The sequence below is a fragment of the Stigmatopora argus genome, chromosome 11, assembly GCF_051989625.1.
Source record: "Stigmatopora argus isolate UIUO_Sarg chromosome 11, RoL_Sarg_1.0, whole genome shotgun sequence".
Taxonomy (NCBI): Eukaryota; Metazoa; Chordata; class Actinopteri; order Syngnathiformes; family Syngnathidae; genus Stigmatopora; species Stigmatopora argus.
The window spans coordinates 6169717-6194017 of record NC_135397.1 but is presented as its reverse complement, the minus strand read 5'-3'; the positions used below and the strand labels follow the sequence as shown (position 1 = coordinate 6194017).

Below are 24301 nucleotides of genomic sequence, written 5' to 3'. Positions count from 1 at the left end.
TGCCCGCAAGCGCTCAATCGACGTTTATTTGTCCCCGCCCACACAGCTAACGTGGGAGGGGCCTTTCTACTGACGTCATTCAATGACAGCTAGCTGTCAGAAAGTGAGTTCATTCCTCGGACTCGAGAAGCCGTCGACAGTCCGGTGCCTCTCCGTTTGCATTTAGCGAAAACAAACCGAAAGCCTGAGGACAATTCATTCCACCGAGCCCGGCCATGGACGAACAGGCCGGCCCCGGCGTGTTCTTCAACAACAATAACTCGGTTTTGGCCGGCGCTGGCAAAGGACTGCTGCCTGATGGCGACGCAGGGGAGGCGGCTCGGGCGCAGTACAGTATCCCGGGGATCTTACACTTCCTGCAGCACGAATGGGCCCGTTTCGAAGTCGAGAGGGCACAATGGGACGTGGAACGTGCCGAATTACAGGTGAAAATCATTGCATTTGTTAACGCATGTGACATATTTTTTTACAGGTCGCACGATCGAAGCAGGACATGTTTTCGTCCTAATGTTGCTCGTTTGGGCTAATGTGAATTGCTCTCGTTACCAGGCTAGCATTTTAGCTTCGAAGCTGTAGCGCCCCCCAGACCTCAACTCGATGGCCCTTTTCGATCTATTTACTGAATCCACTTTGAACATACTGTGTTGGATAACTGAATTTTATCATAATTATGATTTATTTGTCTGTAGTGATCTTCAAAAAAGATGTGTTGCTATCTTGTTAGCTAGCTGTTGTGTACTGCCAGTCACGGCTAACTTGAGTAGGCGCTGTAGGTCGACATAGTTTTGTGTTGATGTTGACGAAATATCACGAAGAAGCGTTAGAAAGGTACTGTTGGTTGTAGGGTGCTGATGACAGTAATTCTTATATAGTTGTCGTTTATTTGTTGTTTTAACAGTTGGTTCCTCCTCCAAAAGCCCACATACCAGACTGTGGGAGTCAATGTATTGTTATGGATGTATAGTAGTATGGCTGCCATTGCCACTCCCAAAATAACTAAATAAATTTCGACTTCTGTAGTTTGCATCCGTTGTATTCAACATAATTTGTGAGTCACTTTATATAGGCTAACCAAATTCTGAGAAGTCTGGCTAGTGTATAACTTAGAGCAAAAATATACTAGTATCTCCTTGCCCAGCTACTTTTATTATTGTTATACTATTTTTTCCTGACAGGTTTACTTTCACATGAACCACAATGTCATTCCAGTATACTTTGATTTTTTCCTGTTGACTCCGAGCAGGAAATTTTATATCAATAGCATCTCAGCTTGAAAGCAAACCTGACAATTAGACTTTGTGTTGTCAATTAGCCAGGCTGGTGGATGGTTTGGATATTATTTCAATGTACAATTAGTGGAGTGCAGCATACCAGGCTATGTATTTGTTTTTATGAACAATTTGGGTCTGTTCACAGATTATTTCCCATTTGTTTATTTGTGAACCATTTTATTCAGAGAGAAAAAATAATATGACTATAATGAGATTAAAATCAAACTATTACAAGGTTAAAATCAAAATATGATGAACGTTAAATTATAGATTATACTATTTATTACATGATTCAAATTGTGAACCAGTCATTTTGTTGCGTATTTTTCTCTAACATGAACCAGAAGTTGTTTGGTTTCTAGGACATCAACTTTTGGCGACGTAAAGTCTGTGTGAGCACATTTTTTTCGTGTAATATTAAGAGATTTAAGTAATATTTGGAGAAAAGTCATACAATTATGCGATTAAAAACATGACTTTACTTATTTTTGCATCACTCGAACCGGAAGTTGTTCAGGGTCTATAGACATCAACTATTGGTGAAATTAGGTAAGTGTGAAAAATTTGATTTTGGAATCATTTTGGAGGTTAGTGATTTCTGCTGATAAAACTTTGATGAGAATAGCTATTGTTAATATAGTTTTTAATGAAAATATTTCCAGATGGTGGTGTCCCTTGAGATTTTTTCAATGCAAAAAGTGTGCCACCGCTCAAAAAAGGTTGGGAAATACTGTGATAGATGACTACCTGCCACTAACACAACATGTTTTATTCTGTCATTCATCTTTTGTACTACTTAACCTTCAAGGGTGGCAGGGGTGCTGGAGCCTACACCAGATCATTCTGGGCAGGAGGTGGCATACATCCTGAACCTGTTGGCAGACAACTAAAGGCCACCCATAGAAAAGCATTTCCACTTACACTCATGCCTATGGAAAATTCGGAGTGTTCCATCAACCTAGCATGCGCATTTTGAGAATGTAAGAGAAAACTGGCGTAATCCAAGGAAAACCCATGCACACTGGAGGGCCACGATACCCTTGCAGAGCACGTTTTGCCTCCAAAATAGTATTGACAAATCCAAAAGATATGATTACAATCTAATGAAATATGACTGCAACCTTTTTGTGTCCTTGAGCTATTCTATTATTGCTCCCATGTAAAACAAACAGGGTTCTCATTATTTCTTCTGTAGACCCAAATTCTAAATTTCTTCCTCTACTAGACTCGTGCCATCTCAAATCTGTCACGTATCGCTTGAACATGGACACACCGCACAACGTTTTTGGAATTGACTCGCGTTTACATTGGTGGCTTTTGGCAACATCTCATTTCGCTTTGTTTGGGCGAAGGGCTAACCTTACAGCTTGCAAGAATGTTGCCAAGCAAGCCTGTTAGGTCCTGCAAAGAGCCACTCCTCTCGTCTCGGGCTGCTCTGAACTGTATCTGTGTATTTCTCTATTAAGGTATTTGAAATTACAGGTTGTAAAAGGCTATCAAGGTGCAGTATGTCAAGACAGTATTTCCTTGTTGTCGTTTTTGTTTTGCTATTCAGTCATTATAGACTAAGTTGCCTCATATTTATAAAGAGTACATGAGGACAATTCGCAAAAGTGCAGAGACAAAAAATGCTTAAGTCCGATATAAGGCTACCTGGGGTATGACTTGGTAATCTAATTATATTTTTAAGAAGTTTGGAAATTGTCACGTCTGCGCTGAACATTCAACAAGGTCGAACACAAGTAAGCACACCAAGACAGATGGAGTGAGATTTATACACTGCGAGATGGTGTGTTGATTAATGTTTTAAAGTGATTCTCAATTGGGCCACCAAAAGTATTTTTTTTCCTAAATAGAATGTGTTTGATAAACTAACGAATGATCGATATGACAATATTTCCATTAATTTCATGTAGTTCTATGTTGGGAAACACAATTTTATCTATATAATATAACACGAAGATACACTATCACTCTTTTTAATGTTGGTTAGTACTATAATGTCTACAGGAACACGTGAAATTAAGAACACTGCCACATTAAATAAAAACAAATCACATCTCGTAAAAAAGAAAAAAAGTGTTGTGTATAGCGTGGTGACGCCAGAGCACTATCAAACATTGTTAACCAAAGTCAACAAGTAAAGCTATTTGACTTTGGAGCATGTGGGTTTTTTTGTGGTGTTTATGTCAAAGGGTAAGGCTTCGATGCATCTATAGCAGGGGTCTCGAACTCAATTTACCTGGGGGCCGCTAGAGGCCGAGTCTGGGTGAGACTGGGCCGCATCAGGATTTCCACAAGAAAACACTGATAAAACATTCCAACGTTATCAAATATCTTTATTTTTTAACAAAAAATAATGAATTAAATAAATTAACTTAAAGATTAATAAAAAATAAATAGATCGAAACATGCTGTAAAACACGAAAAACATGAGTGGACAGAGCTACTGCCACTGGCTGCCACTTAAACGGCGCCATCATGGGGAAAGGGGTAAAAAAAATAAAATAAAAAAAAAATTAAAAATCGATTTTTTTTTTTCACTGCGCGCCATATGATTGCTACTGCGCAGAGAAGACGAGAGTAGTGCGCGATTGCGCACACGCGCAGCTTAGAGGGAACATTGCTCCGAACACAAGTGTCATTCATATCAATTTTGCGGGCCGCACCAACATTAATCTTTCATATTAAGACGGGGGCCGCAAATTATCGTCCCGAGGACCGCAGTTGGCCCGCGGGCCGCAAGTTTGAGACCCCTGCTGTATAGTAAGGCTTTTTTTCCCTTGAAACATTTTTAAAGTTGTTTAACAATCGCCGCCAGTGTCTCCGTCAAGGCAAAAAAAATAATTTCTGCGTCATCATACATTTTTCCCTGACCATTTATTTAACCGTATGTCCGCAATATGTATGGATTGGAGATCTGTCATGTAAAGTTAAATTGAAAAAGGTCCTTGGCGGAGGCGATTGTTGTTGTTTTTTTTGTAAGAGGTCACTCTAAAAGTATTCATCCTGAAATGTTCCATGATATTTTTCTTCCCGGCTGGGTTTAAGTCGGGGGATAATCGTTTAGCGTTTACATAGTGCTTTTTCATTTGCCATTTTTTGGGACGGATCGTAACGATCACCTCCTCGCCGTCACCAATTAGCTGGGGGGTGGGCAAAGGGTTTGTAGAAGCAACGGGGGTTGGGCTGCAAGAAGCACCTGACGGCAATCCACTGATTGCACTTGTAGGACACTAGTATTGTGGAAAGCTTTGCTCTTTATGAAAACCTACATTTTGTGGAATAGTTTGAAATGAAAGCTTAGTTTTATGGGATGCTATGCCTTTACATCAAATCAAAAGCCTTTAGTGTCATCATACACCGCTGCATATAATGAAATGGGTAAAATATCATTCAACAAAGGTGCTCTTAAATGAGTCAAAATGGTCAAAAGTCTGCATTTTGATGGCCAACGTTTACAATAGGTCCAGAAAAAGACTTGGACTGGCTTGGAGAGTCTGCAACAGGGGTCCTCGAGGGCCGCTGTGGGTTGGGTCAGCATTTTTTTTTCGAAACATCCAGCACAGACTCGGACTCAGTTGAAGCAACGGGGGTTGGGCTGCAAGAAGCACCTGACGCCGATCCACTGATTGCACTTGTAGGACACTAGTATTGTGGAAAGCTTTGCTCTTTATGAAAACCTACATTTTGTGGAATAGTTTGAAATGAAAGCTTAGTTTTATGGGATGCTATGCCTTTACATCAAATGAAAAGCCTTTAGTGTCATCATACACCGCTGCATATAATGAAATGGGTGAAATATTCAACAAAGGTGCTCTTAAATGAGTCAAAATGGTCAAAAGTCTGCATTTTGATGGCCAACGTTTACAATAGGTCCAGAAAAAGACTTGGACTGGCTTGGAGAGTCTGCAACAGGGGTCCTCGAGGGCCGCTGTGGGTTGGGCCAGCATTTTTTTTTCGAAACATCCAGCACAGACTCGGTCGGACTCAGTTGAAGCAACGGGGGTTGGGCTGCAAGAAGCACCTGACGGCGATCCACTGATTGCACTTGTAGGACACTAGTATTGTGGAAAGCTTTGCTCTTTATGAAAACCTACATTTTGTGGAATAGTTTGAAATGAAAGCTTAGTTTTATGGGATGCTATGCCTTTACATCAAATCAAAAGCCTTTAGTGTCATCATACACCGCTGCATATAATGAAATGGGTGAAATATTCAACAAAGGTGCTCTTAAATGAGTCAAAATGGTCAAAAGTCTGCATTTTGATGGCCAACGTTTACAATAGGTCCAGAAAAAGACTTGGACTGGCTTGGAGAGTCTGCAACAGGGGTCCTCGAGGGCCGCTGTGGTTTGGGCCAGCATTTTTTTTTCGAAACATCCAGCACAGACTCGGTCGGACTCAGTTGAAGCAACGGGGGTTGGGCTGCAAGAAGCACCTGACGGCAATCCACTGATTGCACTTGTAGGACACTAGTATTGTGGAAAGCTTGCGCCTTTATGAAAACCTACATTTTCTGGAATAGTTTGAAATGAAAGCCTAGTCTTATGGGATGCTACGCCTTTATATCAAATCAAATCAAATGTACGTATGTATCAAAAATACGACCAAGTAAGGCTTTTTTCTTTAAAAAAACAACAACAAATTATAGTAAGGCTTTTTTCCTAAAAAAACGACAGTATAGTAAGGCTTTTTTAAAATTAAAAAACGACATAGTATAGTCAGGCTTTTTTTCTAAAAATACGACCATGTATAGTAAGGCTTTTTCTCCTAAAAAACGACCATGTATAGTAAGGCTTTTTTCCTTAAAAAAACAACAACATAGTATAGTAAGGCTTTTTTTCAACAACAACAAAAAACCGAACGTGTATATATAGTAAGGCTTTTTTATTTAAAAAAATGACCATGTTTAGTAAGGCATTTTTACATGAAAAAATTCCATGTACAGTCAGGGAATTTTTTACAGACAAAAACGACCATGAAGTGGACACACTTTACTTTGTCATTATTGGAAAGTCTTGACTACACATATATAGAAATATCAAGGGAAAAGGGAAAATGTCTCCCAACTGGGATTCGAACCACACCTGCCCGCATGGCTGGCAGGGGAACGAACCTCTACACTATGAAGTGGCCACTCTTAATTTTGTCATTATTAGAAAGTCTTGACTACACATGGTTGTTTCTATTTAAGGGAAAAATGAGTCCTACCTGGGATTCGAACCCTAACTGCCCACATGGCAGTCAGATGAGCTAACCTCTACACCAGGGGTCTCGAACTCAATTTACCTGGGGGCCGCTCGAGGCCGAGTCTGGGTGAGACTGGGCCGCATCAGGATTTCCACAAGAAAAGCACTGATAAAACATTCCAACGTTATCAAATATCTTTATTTTTTAACAAAAAATAATGAATTAAATAAATTAACTTAAAGATGAATAAAAATAAATCAATCAGTAATACAAAACCAAATAATACTAATGAGCATACAGTAGATATACACTGGCTGGCTAAGTAGAGAAAATGAATTATTTTTATTCCGTTTCAAATGTCTGTATTAACAGCTCTTTAACCTTTAACTTTCTGAACTTGAATGGAACATTGAACATGAAATATTCTGAACACGGCTTCTCTTGCCTACTCCTTGCTGCTAGAGACCTGGCAGCGCTTCTTCTCACATAGTCACATTTGGCTTGAGGGAGGAAGCAGTGGAGATCCTCAGTAGAGCTTGAAGATGCTCATCAGTAAGTCTGGACCTGTACTTGGACTTATTGAAGTTCAAGGTGGAGAAGAGCTTCTCACACAAGTATGTGCTCCCAAAAAGGCACATGGTCCGCTTGAACATTCGGGAAAGTTCAGGGAAGCTGGGGGTCAACTCTCTCAAAAATTGCCCAAGTTTGTCTGCTTCTCCACTCACCTCCCTGAACTTGGCTTTGAGTGCAGAGTTGCACTGTAGGTCAATGAGCTCCATTTGAAGCTCAGGAGGGGCATCTTGCACATCAAAGGAGAAGGGGTCCGTAAAAATTTGAAATGTGGCTTTGTGTGTCTTGAAGTCTGCAAATCTGTGATCAAATTCCTCCTGTAGCTTCGAAATGGCCTTCTCACCACTGAATGGTGTGCCTGCATCCACGAGAGCCTTGCATGCTGGGAAATGGCAAAGGTTTGTCTGAGAGAGCTGGGCTTTCCATAACACAAGTTTAGTGCAGAATGCTCTCACGTTGTCATAGGCAGCACTGACAAGTTGCCCCTGGCCTTGTAGCTTCTTGTTCAGTACATTAAGCTCATGTGTGATATCAACAAGAAAAGCCAAGTCCATGAGCCATTTGGGATCACTTAGCACAGGATCAATCAACTCACAAACGGCGTAGCTAGCTTTGACTGCTGCATTACTGTCTTTGGTAGCCTTCTTGAAGAAATCCTGTTGCCTCAGAAGACGTGTTTTAAGACTGGCAACCTGGTTGGCTCTCTCATCTCCCTGGTATTTTTCGTACTCCTCAGCATGTCTCGTAGTACAATTACGTTTCAAATTGTATTCCTTGTGCACCGCAACTTTTTCAGTGTAAATGAGACACGTCGGGGTGCCCCTGTGTTCAACAAAGAAATATTGCACTCCCCACTTTTCTTGAAACTGTCTGTGCTCATCACCGACCTTTCTCTTCACGGCAGGCTTTGAAAGAGATATCTCTGGGGCTCTGTAATATGTTTTTCCACTTGGAATGAGTCTCGGGTTGATCTTTCACATTCAGTCGCGCGGGTTTGTGGCGCATGTGCACTTTCGCTCTCCGTTTCAATCGCGGAGATGGCTACAGACACTGACACAGGCTGGATCACGGATCATAGCGCCTCATTCAGTTCTATGCTGAGAGCAGCGGAGGAGTGTGCGCGCCGAGCGGAGTGATCGGCCTCACGGCTTCTCCTCCGCCCAGCTGATTGGAGGAATGAATGAGTGAGTGAGCGAGGCACTGGACAGCCCGGCCGATGTCCCGCCCTCCAGAGCTGTATACCTCACCGTGATTGGTTCATTCAGCTCCGAACCAAAGTTCCATTCAGCTCCGAACCAAAGTTCCCTCTAATTTTTTGTTGGTCTGAGCAGAAAGACAACCTCCCTGAGCGCACTGAGTACCAGTGTGAGCGATATCATCGGTACTCGGATGATTCGCCTAAAGACGTTTCGCCGACGGACGTTTGACAGACGGGCAGGTCGCCGAATGGACGTTCCACCGAACGTTCATTCGGCCGAACGGAGGTTTCGCCGAAACGGGATTCGAACGCTCGCCCCGCCGGATCGTGTGTGTACAAGTTTTTCAACCTCGGCCCGCGGGCCATATACGGCCCGTTAGGATTTTTAATCCGGCCCGCCGCCGGTGTTGTCCAAATTATAGTAAAAATCAATGTTCGTCTACCATCAATGGCAGCCCGGGAATAAGCACTCTTGGGCGGGCATGGCAGTCCGGGAATAAGCACTCTTGGGCAGGCAGATGTAGCAGAACCGAGCCGTAAAATGACAGCAATCGGGTCAAATCCATCCTAAAACAGCATTTAATGATTAAATACAAATACTGGATGATATCGCGATGGAGGCAAAAAAAACGTCTATAGACGTCCATTCGCCAAACGGCTCAAAATGCTCTCAAATTCGGTCAAATCCAGCTGAAAACAGCGTTTAATGATTAAATACAAATACTAGTATTTGTATTTAATCATTAAACTAACAAATACTAGTACGACCTGTCCGTCTGTCAAACGTCCGTCGGCGAAACGTCTTTAGGCGAATCATCCGGTCACGACATCATCATTGCTCGCTATGGGCACACCAGTATCACACCTGCCACAAGCAGGTGCATGTCAATGTTCCCTCTAATTTTTCATGTAAAACATGCTGTAAAACACGAAAAACATGAGTGGACAGAGCTACTGCCACTGGCTGCCACTTAAACGGCGCCATCATGGGGAAAGGGGTAAAAAAAAAAAAGAAAAAAAAAATAAATTTAAAAAAAAAAAAAATCGATTTTTTTTTTTTACTGCGCGCCATATGATTGCTACTGCGCAGAGAAGATGAGAGTAGTGCGCAATTGCGCACGCGCGCAGCTTAGAGGGAACATTGCTCCGAACACAAGTGTCATTCATATCAATTTTGCGGGCCGCACGAACATTAATCTTTCATATTAAGACGGGGGCCGCAAATTATCGTCCCGATGGCCGCAGTTGGCCCGCGGGCCGCACGTTTGAGACCCTGATCTATAGAAAGGAAGTCCTGGTTTTATCTGTAAGCTAGTTAAGACATTGTTGATAAAACGGAAATGAATCAAGTTTACTAATTTTAGCTCTAAATAGCTAAAAGATCGCAAAAGGCTTTACAAACACTTGGCATTTATAAATGTTGACTAGATGAATAATATAGCAGTAAATGTATAACAATAACACCAATGTCCAATAAGTAAATACTTGAAAAAAGGGATTATATATGATAAAATGTGATACCTGATTTTGGTCCGTAGAGTTACCTCGTTGTACTGGATGATGTCATCAGCCTTCTTATTGGGAAATCCCTATATATTTCTTTGCTGAAGGAATCTTGTTGGGTGACATTATTTGAAACTTGGGAAGCTTGAAGGTGACACAGGTCACCTTTGCTATTTTTCTCTTTATACGGCAAGAAAAAAAAGCAGGATCATGATAGTTAAATGACAGTAACAGCAGAAGTTACCTGTACAAGAGCTTGTATTAGTATTAGTCAGATTTTATTAAATGACTTAGCGCCATGTTTTTAAGTTGACTTGCTCCTAAGACAAATCCACGGTCCAGTTTGATTCTTTAGTTCTGGAAAAAGAAGCACTTTGCCAAACTCAATCACAGGCTTGCTTTCCCTGTGGCATTCAGAAATGGCATGTCACTGTTGTTCCTTGGTCAACGCAATACTTTTGCCTCTGCACTGGCTGTAATTATTTTTACTTTCCAGTAGATAGCTCATCTTGGGAAAGTACAAAACAAAAGGCAAATTTCAAAAGTTTTGATCATCCAAAGTCACGTTGGTTCTCACAAATGCATATTCAGAGCTTTGCCAAGACAGTCATTAGAGGTACCACAAAACAGTCGTTGCAGTAGCAAATTGCCACTGTAGACAGATAAGTCAGTCCTGTAAAATCTATTCTTTGTCTTGCCTGTCCCGATGAGCTTATCTACAACCACTGGGCACAGTCTCCCTCGTAAAAAAGCAAGAATGTATTTCCTTGCCCAGGGTGACTAGTAAAAGAGTCAAACTCCAAGTCTCTTTGTACTGATGGAAAATGTTTTCGTTCACATCCAATATTCATATGCATTGTCTTATGCAACAATTCCTGCCAAATTTGGATGACAGTTACATATTGTAATAGGGTGACAGCTCGGTCTAAAGTGAATATGAGCAGGGATGTCCTGACAATGGGGAAAAATGACAAAACTTTGTTTTGGTAAAGGAAGAGAGAAGAAGAGTTTTGATGTTAAGGACACGAAGCCGCAAATTCCTGACAATTAAATTAGAATTTTATGTTCACATTTGATCAGTGTTTCTGTTTCTCTGCTGAGTATTGTTGTGTTGTTACGAATGTAATCTAGAATTTCATTATTAGATGAAAAATATCTGTGGAAATTAACAGCTGTTTTTTAAAATAATAATAATGCCATTTTGATGATCTCTAGAACGACTGCAGCTCTTTGTTTTTTAATAAGTCCTGAATTTCTCCAAAATGACATTGATATTATATCCAATCCAGAAATATTGGATTTGTAGCGGACTTAATACATTTTTTTGATACAGGATAGATTCAACCCCAGTGAGTGTATCTACTGTATTCAGATTGATGGATGTCTTGCACCTGTCTTGTTTCTGTAGTCATGTAGCCTTTTCACCCTTGTTGCTGACTGTCAAAGGCATGTGTGGAATGTACTCTGTGAGTTATCAGATCGACCATCGTGTTGACGATGGAGTTGTGGTGGTTATAGCTCATCGAAAGAAAGTTTGTTTGCATTGTAAATATGGAACTTACAACATTGCCTGCCTGTTCCAAATATGGTTACAACGGGTCAACATATTTGGAAACCCTGAGAGCCCCATGATTATCCTCATAAATATCTGTAGAGTGACGTAAACTTGTCAGACTACAATTCACTGTTTAATGTCAAGATTGATCAATTGAGTCTTTATAGTACAATCCTGATTGTCAGGTTCAGTCATGTTTGAAACTGTCCATTTTTCATATAAAACCCACAATATATAATAATAACAACAATGATAAAACAATTAGGGAGCCACTGACCACAATTTTATGGCTACTTACTATTTTTTTTCTAAACCTGGCTTGTCGCTTTTGATTTTCTTTTCATAAATCACAGCATACCTGCAATATTGCAATCAATTTGGTTTCATTGTAAATCAATAAGAATCTCCCCGACTGTTCTTTCAACTACACTTCCAGTAGTTTTCTAAAAGAATCATTCCAAACTAATAAAGTACATTTTTATTTTCCTCAAATTAGATGTATTTTGGTTTACAAAAAAGGAAATCAGAAGATATGATATGCCTTTTCTTAGCATAGTTGCGGGCGGATCTGATTTTTATTGTCCTCCATAGCCATTAGCTAACACGGACGACCTCCTTTTCCCATTTAAAAAAAAAATGCTCTAGATGGATGTCCTGTCCTACATGTCCCTCCCTCCCTCAGACACACTGTGGAGCTCTTATTCCACAGGCCAATAATGTAGTCAGTGTGAGGCCAGGATCAAATGCTTCCTGTGTCTCTTTTAAGCCTTAGTTGACTCATTACATTCCTGGTAAGGTTAATGTTTGATCAGGGTGTAGATGGCAAGCCAGAGATTCACAGAGCTTTACTATTCTCACACTCTGGCACCACAAAACCCCAAGGGTCTTTTGGGTTGTTAATAACGGGTGTAGATCTCAATTGGGGAAATATTTTTACAATTGTCTAAATTCATGTCAATGTTTGATTGTCTTCATTTCTTTTCATATTGTTGCATTAGTCCGAAACAATGTTTGCAGTCTTAACTCTATCTGTGCGCTTTGCTCCTGCTTTTAGCTGACATTATCCCTACTATTGTTAGGTTGAATTCCCCAGAAGGCACAATATGACACTTTAAACTGTGTACAATCTACGGACTACATTAGACCAAAATAAAAGTAGAAAATAATTCCACTAGTATAAGAGCTTTCTCAGCCGTCATTTTCTTTGCGGTATTGCGTGATTAGAATTTTTTTTAAAGGTGTGTGGCGTGGAAAATTTGGGCAGGGAAGCCATGTACACTGTCCAAAAAGACCTCAGACAACTTTTGTCGTAATTTCCTGTTTTTGGCAGTAAATCAAATTTAGCTATTTGCAACAGTTAGGAGTTATCTGGAAAATTCTAGAAAAAATTGCAACTAGTAGACCGCGAAGAATAAAAATTCAACAAATTTAGTGTTCAACAAATCTACAAAATGTACGGATATTGGTTTATATCACACCTTAGCAACTGTCTTATAGGCGCTTATATCTGACAATGTAAACAAATGTGCATGTGTTTTGCTAGTGGTGTCAATGTTCTTTATAGTTTTATGTAATACAAAACCCAAACCAGTTCAACCGAAACTCACTCAGAAAGAGTGCCGTTACATCATCATAATAGAACTCGTGTAAAAGTAAAAGTCATGCTGCCAAATCAGTGTGAGGCAGAAAATAGGAAGAAAGAACGCATGACAAGTGTATTTGCATTTGCTAAGAAAACACATCAGTGGTTAACATCCAGGTCTATATATAACAATGTTTTGCAAAGAGTGAAGTAATAAGTTTGTACACAAAAAGCTTCATTTTTTTTAGAATTCTGCTTCCATTGTGAGGCACACCAAAATGCACATCATGACTCGTTGCTGGCAGATCCGCTTCTGTGTGAACTTGTCATGCAGCCCACTCAAATTCACACCATCCTCTGCCTATAGATTCCAATGCAGGAATTGCATTTCATTCTTTCCGGGATTTTAACATACTGACCATTTTTGCCTTTGCTAATTCCGGCCAATTTTTGTACCTGCATTTAAAATAAGCTTCCTTAGCCTGTCATGTTTGTTTACTTGAGTATGAAAACTCCACATTGACTTAAGACTTGAAATATGATGAACACAACATATGTTTTGCACCATCTTTATTTTAGTGATTTTCTTTTTCTCAGAAAATTTCAGCAACTTATTTTTCTAAAGAATGAATTTAATGCATCTATCAAGTGGCTCCAACTGCTGCCTTTTGGAGAATGTCTGCAGTGAAAATGCTTATTTGGAACAGTGAGCGGGGGACAGTTGTTGGTGTGTGGGAGTCTGAGTAGGTTAGATTAAAATAGAAGGAAACACTTTTTTCACACTTTCCCATCCTGCCACGCACATTGATTTGACAACATTCTATTTCAGTCTTGATAAAAGTAGCTGCTCTTTGAAGTGCCGTAGCCTTGTGAAGGTTTAAGTCACGACACGAAGAAAGAACATTTTATCGCGAGGATGCCAGCAAACTAGAATATTATATTATCTCATCTCGTACTGCTTTAAAATCCTGGCATTTTTTTCTTATATTTTCAGGCTCAAATCGCCTTCTTACAAGGAGAGAGGAAAGGCCAGGAGAACCTTAAGAAAGACCTTGTGAGGAGGATTAAAATGTTGGAGTTTGCACTTAAGCAAGAGAGGTGAGTGCCATCACTGCGACGGCAATGTTCCTGTCTATTTTCACAAAAAAAGGAACGTTCAGTCTGATATTATGTAATTTAAGCATAGCGTGAGTGTTGTGAGATTTTTTTTCTTTCTAAAAACATCGTGACAATGTATGATGGTTTGGTGATCATGATTTTTTGACCAATGTTCAAAGAATGCACACCTACTTACTCATAGGCTCTTACTGTATTGATTGCTTTCAAACCTCATGAATTGTGGGAAGAAGATGGAAGTCAACAGCCATTTTTAAAGAAGATGAATTGAGGTTAATTGAGCTAATGGGTGTTTTACAGGCAGCACAATTTATTCAGTCAGTGGGTTTTTCCCCTTTCAGGATGGCACAAAACAAACCAAATGTTGTCAATCCAAGTGTTTAGAGTGTTTGGAATATCTCATTGTTTTTGCAACTGTACAACATGTGAAATCTAATGGATGTATTTTATTTCAAGTGTACCTACTAATAATTATCTCCAACATATGCCAGGAATTCAACACTAAATTTCCCCTCACTTCTTTTCAAACATATTTCATGTACTGGATTTCAAAACAAATCATTAAAATTAGTTAACAGAACATTTAAGAGTTAGCAGTTGGATCAGAGCTGCGACATATTTGCTCATTTTACTGCAGCGTTCCTTCTTCTCTCATGTAAGGATGTTCTTTGGCCAGTTTTTTAAGCGTGGGATTGTCCTCTAGCTGTTTTAGTGAGAATTTATGTACATTACCCTTGTGAAAGCGCACACGACCGCCTTAGGAGCAACACTTATAACCCAGAATTACTACCACTTCCCCAGGTTGCTAGGCAACCACTCACATCACCAAGAATATATGAAAAGCTGCGTAAGATTTTCAAGAAGGGAGCGTCTTCTGGCTTTGCAAGTTGGAGTCAAGTGAATTAAGTTGTATACTCATTTCAAGTGTTGATAAAGTTTTTTTTCTTTATCCATTTGTGAATGAACATCTTTCAATAGTAACAAATTGAATGACTGAAGATGTAAAATGTGCAGGTCAGTCAATGAGGAGCATCCTCTTTTTTCGTGTTCGTACATTAGAAATTAATGCTAAAATATTTTTGGGGATGTTCTGAAAAGTTTGGTGAAAATACTTGTTTGCAAAGGCAATAAGATTGTGATTTTTCATTGGGGTTTCTCCCAATTAATCATGTTTGTTCATCTGTAAACCGCCTCTATTTGCTTTACTTACAGAGCAAAGTACCATAAATTAAAATACGGCACTGAGTTAAATCAAGGTGACATGAAACCTCCAAGCTACGAGTCCGGTAAGTTTGCAGTCAACTCTACCTGTTCCGGTAAATCGCTGTTATTGTTTTGTTCACATACCTATCGTGACATCACTGTTTGAATGTTAAGGCTTCCTTCATGTCAGATCTTGTTTTCCTTCATAGTTTCGTTCGGTGTGCTGTCTTCACTAACAAAATTGTGACCCTAATAATACAGTGTTCTTTGCCTCTATTTTTAAGTATGGTTGGTTATCATATTCTGTAAATATCTGACTAATCTATCTGACAGATTTTATCCAGAACCTCAGTACTGTAGGGCAAACATTTCCACTAGGGCCCACCTGCTTTTCAATGACCGTGTCTTTAGTTGAACAATGAAACTAAAAGGATACATTCCAAGCCACTTTTAACAGCAGCGTGCTAATTAAATTGCGGCAACACTAAATAGCTTTGTTTGCTCCAGTGTAAACCGGCAAATAATGTGGCTGCATTGGTTTGTCTTTTGCCACAAAACCTTTTTTTTTTTTTTTGTCATGAGGATTCCACTACGATTGACGTATCTACTTACATTGGTATCGTTCAAAACTCCCAAGCTCTTGAAAAGTGTCGATGAAGCCGCGAGGTGAGGCAAAAGAGGTGTTAGCTACCAGTGGGGGTGGGTGACGAGGGATGAGACAAGTGGGAAGTGTTGCTTGTATGGTGGTAAAGCTTCCCATCGCTCATTTTCCTGACCGTCGGCACGATTCTGTCCATTGTGACGCACCTGCGGTCATCCTCATGTTTGGCCCGTGCTACAGTCTCAGCTGACTCAAAAGTGGAGCGTGAACTTTAATGAATATCACAAGGGAGCCTTGAGTCCTACCATTTTTAAAGCCACATAGTGAATTTGAGCAATTTTGGATACATTAAGGTCTATATGCAGTCCTTCTATGGATACACTGCAGTTAACTGAACAGTGTGTAGTTGCTACAATATTATGAATAAGTTCAACAAGCGTAAACATTATCATAACCAATTGAGCACTGATTTGCGTCCTTCTCTTCTCCTCCAGACGAGACGAATGAGAACGATAGTTCTGGATCGCTGAACAATCAGCTGTCCTGGAAACAAGGCCGGCAGCTCCTCAGACAGTAAGATTTTCTCATGTTTTCATGTCAATTATACTTATTTTATCTGGCAACAACATCCACACACCAAGTAAGTCTAAATGCTTAGCTGCATGGCTGTAATGCTCATCGACGCATTTTTGTGGCTAATTTCATGCAAATAGAATCTGGCGCATAATGATGTACAATACATCTTTGTCAGCCGCGATGATGCCGAAAACTGTGGACGGGAGCTCCCTCAAATGGGTGCCGCTCGCCATTACAATTTCTGTCCACATTATTGTGAAAAATAACTCCTCTTAATCCGGTAATCCACTGACGTCAGGCGAGTGAATCACTACACCATTAGGCGGCTGATAGTGCAATGTTATGAAATCATTTAAATTGGTTTTATTTATTTCGTAATGGGAAACTATATATTAAAAAAAGGTTTTCACCGTACTATATAACTATTATGGAGGCAACACCACTTTAGTGGTGGTCTGCACACTGTGTAATCGCATCTGTTATTTGTAGTCCATTAGCTGAGGAAAATGTTATCCTTTGCTTCCTCCAACATACTGCAGCCTTTCACATCATCTGCCTCACATGCCTGGCAATCCCACACCCCATATTTTGTTGATGAGTAGAGTGCTACTTTGGCGCACAAGACACTAGCAGGAACTTCATTTTTCATCTCTGATCAAAAGTCAAAATCAAACCTTTTGCTTGCCAATACTGTTTCCACCAATGGATTTGTTTTTGATGCACACAGTACCAAATGAGTCAGCAGGCCGTTACACTCGCGTAGTATTTGACCTACAAAAAATGACCATTAACTTTAATTTTTTTTTTTTAGGTACCTACAAGAGGTGGGCTACACAGACACCATTTTAGATGTAAAGTCCCAGCGTGTCCGAGCACTGCTGGGTCTAGCTGGCGATGGAAGTGGAAAGACAGTTGAACGTATAAGCACAGAACCGTTGGTCAATGGGACAGACACGACAAAGGGCATGGGGACCAGAGCGTAAGTTGCTTTTTAGAGGCATTCTCACAAGGCCCAGCTAACCTGTAACTACAAAAGCAGTTAACTCTTCATCATTTTGACACTTGAACAGGAAAGCTGAGCTATCGGACACGAGCGCTGTACTAGAAGCCTTTAAATTCATCGAGAACGCAGCAGCTGAGTTCAGTGATGAAGACGATGAGGAAGATAGCGAGGGGAGGGACAGGACCAACGTGGAATCCAGAACGGTACGGTAACAGCCTCCCTTTATTTGTTGAACTGGACCTTTTTATAACGTAATTCTTGGTTTTGCGTCTTCTCTCCAGATCATTAGGAAGAAGCCATCGTCGTCAACACCCCCAGCTAGTATGGACACTAGTGAGGACCCAGACACAGAAGATGCTCTCAAGGGCTTTGACTTTCTATCAAGTCCTGACGAAATGGACATCTCCCCTGAGTGCAGAGGCACGGGGGACGGCACTGACTGGGGTGAGCCGGCTAAAACTTACATTTAAAATTAATAGACATGCATAACATATAGTTTTATAAGACATGAACAGTTTGCTAGGTTTTTTTTTCCAATGAAAATAGCGTTCTGAGAATTTTTTTCCCCCTATTACACCCTTCATTCATTTTGTCTTGTGTACATAAATCACAAGTATTGAAGATGTCTCGTCGTTTGCTGTCATCCACCGTGTATTACTACAATATGGCAGCTACTCTGTTACTATTTTGTGTGTTACATTCGGTGTTAAATCTGTCTAATATTTACATCTCACTGCAATAGCCTTCAGACCAACACTAGGAAAATATGGCTCAATTTTATACTGGGTTGTTGTTTTTTTAAGAGGACCTAAGTTAGGGGTTGCTGCCAACCCTTCCCAGTTCAAATGGATTGGACGTTTAGCACTGTTAGTGGCAGCCAGTAAGTTCAGAACCTCAAAAATGAGTAACTGGACAATTCTTCGATCAACAGTGTCACGAAACAATAACTTGACTATCAAAATTGTTGTCGATGATTTCAATTGTTGATAAATCCGGGACACTGGTCTGCCAGACCTTTTTGGGGATCACGACCTGGCAGTTCCTCAACAGCCTATCGGTTTGGTTTTGTCCCCTCTGTGTAGACAAGGACGAGCACGGCCCTGTTTCTGAGGCCTGGGATGCGGATCCCACCTTGATAACCAAACTCGAGCAGTACAGAAAGGAGCGCAAGGGGAAAAAGGGGGTGAAGAGTAAGTCCTACCAGGCGTCGATGCTTCCCTTCTTCTCTCATTGTAGCGCCTCAGCCTTTCTTGAGTTCAGTCAAAAGCTACAATCAAATGCCCTTTACTTACTTGGCTTTGTTCTGACCTATCGCCTGTCATTTCATACTCATTGGTGTCTGTCCACTGTGCCGCACATTCCAAATGTGTTCTCTCTTTTACTCATTGCTTTTTTTTGTCATCTCTTCTAGGGTGTGTTGATCACAATTTCTGGCAGAAATTCTAATTGAGTAACGATTTTTTTCCCTGAAATTTATAGATAAGAGATATCCGATTATTTCATCTCAACCTGTGATAGCTAGCCATGCCTTTTTGAGAAAGAACTATTAATATACAAGCAATTTGTCATTTTCTAAAAAGTATTTTTCCTCTTACCTGAAAAATATATATACATAAATAATGATTTTCACTCCCAACCGCATAAATCTACATTTAATGGTAAAAGTACGCCAACCACCTGTTTGCCTCTTGAACTTCTTAAGCTGCGATTCTATTTGTTACAGAAAATAATCTCTGCTTCCCTGATTTTATTGCCTTTCACTTCTGCATTTCCCTTCTTTTCCTTATATCATTTCTTAAAACTCAATTTTCACTCTTACCTCTTGTGAACACTTTTGATGGGATGCTTTTTACAGGACCCAACCGGTCAAAGCTTCAGGACATGCTGGCTAATCTAAGGGAGACCGAGGATGTGTCCCACTTGCAGCCATCGTCGACCACTCAATCCCGATCCAACGTGGTGCGGTTTAACGAGCTCGACGGTAACCGAACAGATGAAGGTCGGCAATGCTTAATAACTAGGAGAGAACGGAGTTGGTTGTGCACTTGCGATCACTCGGACCATTGGAAAGGAATGAGGACAAAGTTACCATTAGGGTTTACATTCTCTAACTAGTCATGTTCCTTTTTAGCTTTTAGTTTAGCTTTTAGCTATCAAGGGATCCAAAAATGTTTTGATTAGAACTATACAGCGCACAGTGCAGTTATTTTCCAGCATCTTTCATTTGTGTAAGTATATTAATATGTCATGAAAATGATTTAAAGCCGGAAAAAAAAAAACTAAAAATGTATTACTGGAAAAATAAACGGTTGCCAAATCCAATCCAAGATCTTAATTCTCACTTTAATATATGAATGACTGTTCTAAGAAAGTTTAATAGTTGTGACAACCAACCCTGTTCTCCCCTTATTTTACTTTCTACGTGCCAGTTATGTCTCAGCCTGACTATAATTATCTTCACTCTGATGATGACTTGAGCTCTCTGTTTATCTCCAGTGGAGGCGCTGACCTTCCCACCCACCTCAGGAAAGTCGTTCATTATGGGCTCAGACGAGGCCATGGAGAGCGAGCTGGGCCTGGGGGAGCTGGCCGGGCTCACCGTAGCCAATGAAGCTGACAGCTTAGCATACGATGTGAGTAGGAGGGAGCCAAAAATCCCAGAAGGCCATCGTTCTGCCCAGAACTATTTCTGAGTATGTGATGAGTGCAGCATAAAGTGAAACACAGCAACCTTAGAGGGATTATATATAACTGAAATTCACAAACATATCAAAGTTCTATTTTAGTTCTAGTTTTGATAGCACAACAGTGGAAATGGTCAGAAAGTTAGTGTTCATTTATTCAATTATCGGGGCTATTCATTGAAAAGTACCGCCTTTATCTTTATGTGTGAGCTGTAACTCTAGTTCAACCAAATTAATTAAAATAGTCACTTTCATTCTCAATGAATTGTCATACGAGAAATACGGTGTTACATATTCTTACTAAAACCTCTGTCCTCAGATTGGCAACAATAAGGACGCCATGAGAAAAACCTGGAATCCTAAATTTACCCTGCGCAGCCATTTTGATGGGATTCGGGCCTTGACTTTCCACCCCGTGGAACCTGTCCTGGTAACTGCTTCAGAGGATCACACGCTCAAAATGTGGAATCTTCAAAAGACAACTCCAGCCAAAAAGTGAGAACACAACAAGAACCATGTTGTCCATGTGAAAATTGTCTGTTTCCAGCGGGTTGACTCAGTTATCTGCAGGGAATCGTTCTCGCTCGTTAATGTGATTTCGCAGCACAGCTCTGCCACACACCCACACACAGTCGACTGGGAGTCGTTCGGAGTAAATGCTTCTGGATCCATTCAATGTGTTAATAGACTTTTATCATTTCGTGCAAGTGGATGCCATAAAACGCATTTTGCTGCAGGGGGTGGTGAACACTGAGTTTGTATCGTTCACAGGAGTGCATCTTTAGACGTGGAGCCGATCTACACGTTCAGGGCTCACAGGTACTGTCAAACGTAGACGTGGTTTTAGTTTTGATTGACGAACAAAATGTCCAGCAACTTATCGTGCCCACAGGGGGGCTGTGTTGAGCGTGGTCATGAGTGGCACTGGGGAGCAGTGTTTTAGTGGAGGAGTGGACGGCACCATCCAATGCTGGAACATGCCCAATCCCAACATCGACCCCTATGACTCTTATGGTAATGCACATGTGCATTTTCTTGTCCAATTCTTGTTTTAAATGTAGAACTTTGTGGGTTAATTGAGTTTGTGGCGTGATAGATTCATCAGTGCTACGCGGGGAGCTGTCTGGTCACACGGACTCCGTTTGGGGTCTGGTGTACAGCAGCGCGCACCAGCGCCTCCTCTCGTGCTCGGCCGATGGGACGGTGAGACTGTGGGACGCCAACAGCACCTCCCCCGCCCTAGCGGTGTTCAACGAAAACAAGAGTAAACCTTTGACTCTCCACGGACACTTAGATACTGTTATTGTCTGCGTTTTGTGTGATAAATGCTTGCTTGTGTTTGCATCAGAGATGGGAGTTCCATCTTCAGTGGACCTGGTGTGCAGTGAACCAGCTCACCTGGTCACATCCTTCAATAGCGGGGAGATTGGCCTTTTCAATATGGAGACGAGTCAGCTTGTCCTCAGCCTGGAGTCCAATGCGGGGCAAGGTCTGTTTTGGAAATTGTGGTGATAGATGACTCTTTTCAATTGACCACACGTTAACTGAAAAAAAAAAACCACATGAACAATGTTCCCTCTAAGCTGCGCGCGTGCGCAATTGCGCACTACTCTCGTCTTCTCTGCGCACAGCAAATCATATGGAGCGCACAAAATAAAATCCCAATTTTTTATTTTTTTTATTTTTTTTTAGCTGTGAGGCGCGAACCACTCATCCGCCGGGCCGCCCATTCATAGATATTAATCATTACATTTTATCATTACTAAATCATTTGTGTAGTAGACATGCACCTGCTTATGGCAGGTGTGATACTGGTGTGTGCCCATAGTGAGCAATGATGATGTTGCTCACACCAGTACTCAGTGTGCTCAGGGAGGTTGTCTTTCTGCCCAGACAAACAAAAAATTAGAGGGAACATTGCACGTGAACCCTTCTCTGAAGCGCATCACCCACATTATGTAACAACATAAAAAATGCAGGGTAATAAATAGGAAATGTTGTGATATACACTGGCTTTTCTAGTTCCACACTAATGCTTTGTGTTTTCTCTTGATAACTAGGTCCTCCTATTCACATCAACAAAATCCTTAGCCACCCCACACTGCCCATCACTATCACAGCACAGGAGGACAGACACATCAAGTTCTTCGACAACAACACTGGTAAACTGATACACTCTATGGTGGCCCACCTGGATGCCGTCACGAGCTTAGCCGTGGACCCCAACGGACTGTATCTCATGTCGGGCAGTAAGTGTCGCCAAAAAAATAACCGCATCCACATCGTGCTCACTAGCTATGTCGTGACATCATGGGGGAGAAACTGCGACATGATGGAGAAAGGGAACTAGATGCAAGCGAACACCGTGTGTTCAAAGATGAATGGATAATTATTTTGACGATATATATATATATATTTTTAATAATGATTCAGACATTTCTAAGTTAATACAATGTCAATAAAAGGTAAAAAAAAAATGAAATCCACCCTGGTTACGGCCTAAAGTAACACTCCAAAGCAGATTTTTCCATTTAAACTGAGAGGTCTTGCCATGAATGCTCACCTTTCAGTGCCATTGATGGTGCTGGACGTCCAATCCATTTTGTCCGGAAGGGGCGGTCAAAATGGATTGGACGTCAACAGCAGCTAACTTCTCAAAACATATCGTGATGGAGAAAGCCATTTCACACAGCGCTAAAAAAAATCTCGCTCAAACCTGTTGACAAGCAATCCTCTTTGAATTGCCATTGTCCAGGTCACGACTGCTCCATCCGCCTGTGGAACCTGGAGAGCAAAACCTGCATCCAAGAGTTCACGGCTCACCGAAAGAAGTTCGAAGAGTCCATTCACGACGTGGCTTTTCACCCGTCAAAATGTTACATCGCCAGCGCCGGGGCGGACGCTCTCGCCAAGGTGTTCGTATGACGCAGTGCGGCGCCTCTCCCCATCTCTGCCTCCAGCGATCAGGGACCAATTGAGGTATAGGAGGAGAATAAACTCAAAGGCACGGGTCCAACCTCACCCCCCTACCCCCCACCACTCAATAGGAGACCCCATAGCCACAAACAGGACGGGCGTCTCCGCGTGAAGGTCGGGCCGGGGAAACCGTTCCTCCCGCCCTTCCTCGTCTAACATCCAGGCAGGCCTGGGTGTGAGCGCTCACAGCGCCAACTCGACTCCACAGCCAGGAGGCTCAGGACAAGTGGGGGTGGTGGGGAAGATCTAAAAAGGGTGAGAATTAAAGAAACACTGGTTTCAAGCCGCTCAGCCCGCACCCCTCAGGCCTTTTCCTCCCCATCGACAGTCCCCCGCCCCCTCCCTAACAAGACCAGGTTTTGTTTTCAGTCCAGTTTCACTTCTCTTCTTGCTGGTCTGCCTTCATTGTCCTTTTTTCAAACACTTGTTGACAAATGTGCCTTTGCTTTAAAAGGCCTTGGACATGTTATTTTAACAAGCTTGTTTCGGGGGGAGTGGGGAGGGAGCGGCAGAGAGACGCATCCGTTTGCCACACAGCGTTGCTGATTTTAACATTGGATGTAAAATGAAAAATACTTATAATAAACAAAATATATATTCAGTCTTAAAATTAACTGTGCAGTGAGTTTTGAGTGCTCCTTTTGATAAATGTACCCGGGGAATCAGTTTTGCGCTTTTCCGGAAGAAGCTGGTTCGTGTGACGCAGAACAGAAACAGCATACGGTCGGTCTGTTTGTTAGAATATTGTACACTTGACGAGTAAGATTAGCGTACAAACATTTGTGTCGAAAGTAAACCATTTTTTGGTTATATACTATTACAATTTAAGAGTTGGTTATTGATGTCCATTTTAGGAAGAACTCATTTTGGCCAGTTTGCTCTTGTTCCAATTGAAATGTACTGTTTGTAGTCCCCTTTCCCACCGGACATGCTTATTACAACGTGTGATGTGTCCTGTCCACCTATTGACAGTAGTCCAGTGTTTAGAAGGACCTTAGTGCAGTACTCGAGGACTCTTTCAAATAACTTGTCCGCCATCTAACGCAGAGTGAGGTGACATTTCCTGCAAGTTCTAATCCTACTGTAAACTGTGAGATGTTCCTAGGGATTGAATCAAATGAACGGAGAGAGCAGCACTCACTCAACGAGCCATTTTCTCAGTCACTGGTTTGTAAATCAAAGCAATGTTCAAAATAAACCTGCTGTAAACTATTAACCTCACTGTCCTTTCCTTTTCATGCTAAAGAAGCTCCATGAAGTGGTCTTCGTTT

General features: G+C 41.3%; 1 protein-coding gene across 3 annotated transcripts; it reads left to right on the top strand.

The window, feature by feature from the left end:
- Positions 1–83: 83 nt before the first annotated feature.
- Positions 84–24246, top strand: strn (striatin, calmodulin binding protein). Of its 3 annotated transcripts, none has more exons than XM_077612632.1 (17): positions 84–425; positions 13866–13969; positions 15200–15273; positions 16286–16364; positions 17179–17346; positions 17438–17573; positions 17652–17814; positions 18453–18560; positions 19226–19351; positions 19867–20003; positions 20374–20549; positions 20826–20873; positions 20947–21068; positions 21151–21318; positions 21403–21543; positions 22115–22303; positions 22810–24246. In XM_077612632.1, the coding sequence occupies exons 1-17, from the start codon at positions 216–218 to the stop codon at positions 22977–22979; spliced, it is 2319 nt and encodes a 772-aa protein (XP_077468758.1). In that variant the 5' UTR covers positions 84–215; the 3' UTR covers positions 22980–24246. The 3 variants fall into 3 exon arrangements, with proteins under 3 accessions (XP_077468758.1, XP_077468759.1, XP_077468757.1); XM_077612631.1 differs by having other exon boundaries at positions 86–425; positions 19226–19369; XM_077612633.1 differs by lacking the exon at positions 18453–18560 and having other exon boundaries at positions 85–425; positions 19226–19369.
- Positions 24247–24301: the final 55 nt, after the last annotated feature.

Excerpts from the sequence above, each read along its gene's own strand:
- strn (XM_077612631.1), top strand. The coding sequence starts at position 216 with ATGGACGAACAGGCCGGCCCCGGCGTGTTCTTCAACAACAATAACTCG. Across the intron at positions 19,370-19,866 it reads CGGTAACCGAACAGATGAAG|TGGAGGCGCTGACCTTCCCA; the intron begins GTCGGCAATGCT and ends GTTTATCTCCAG. Across the intron at positions 20,004-20,373 it reads CTGACAGCTTAGCATACGAT|ATTGGCAACAATAAGGACGC; the intron begins GTGAGTAGGAGG and ends CTCTGTCCTCAG.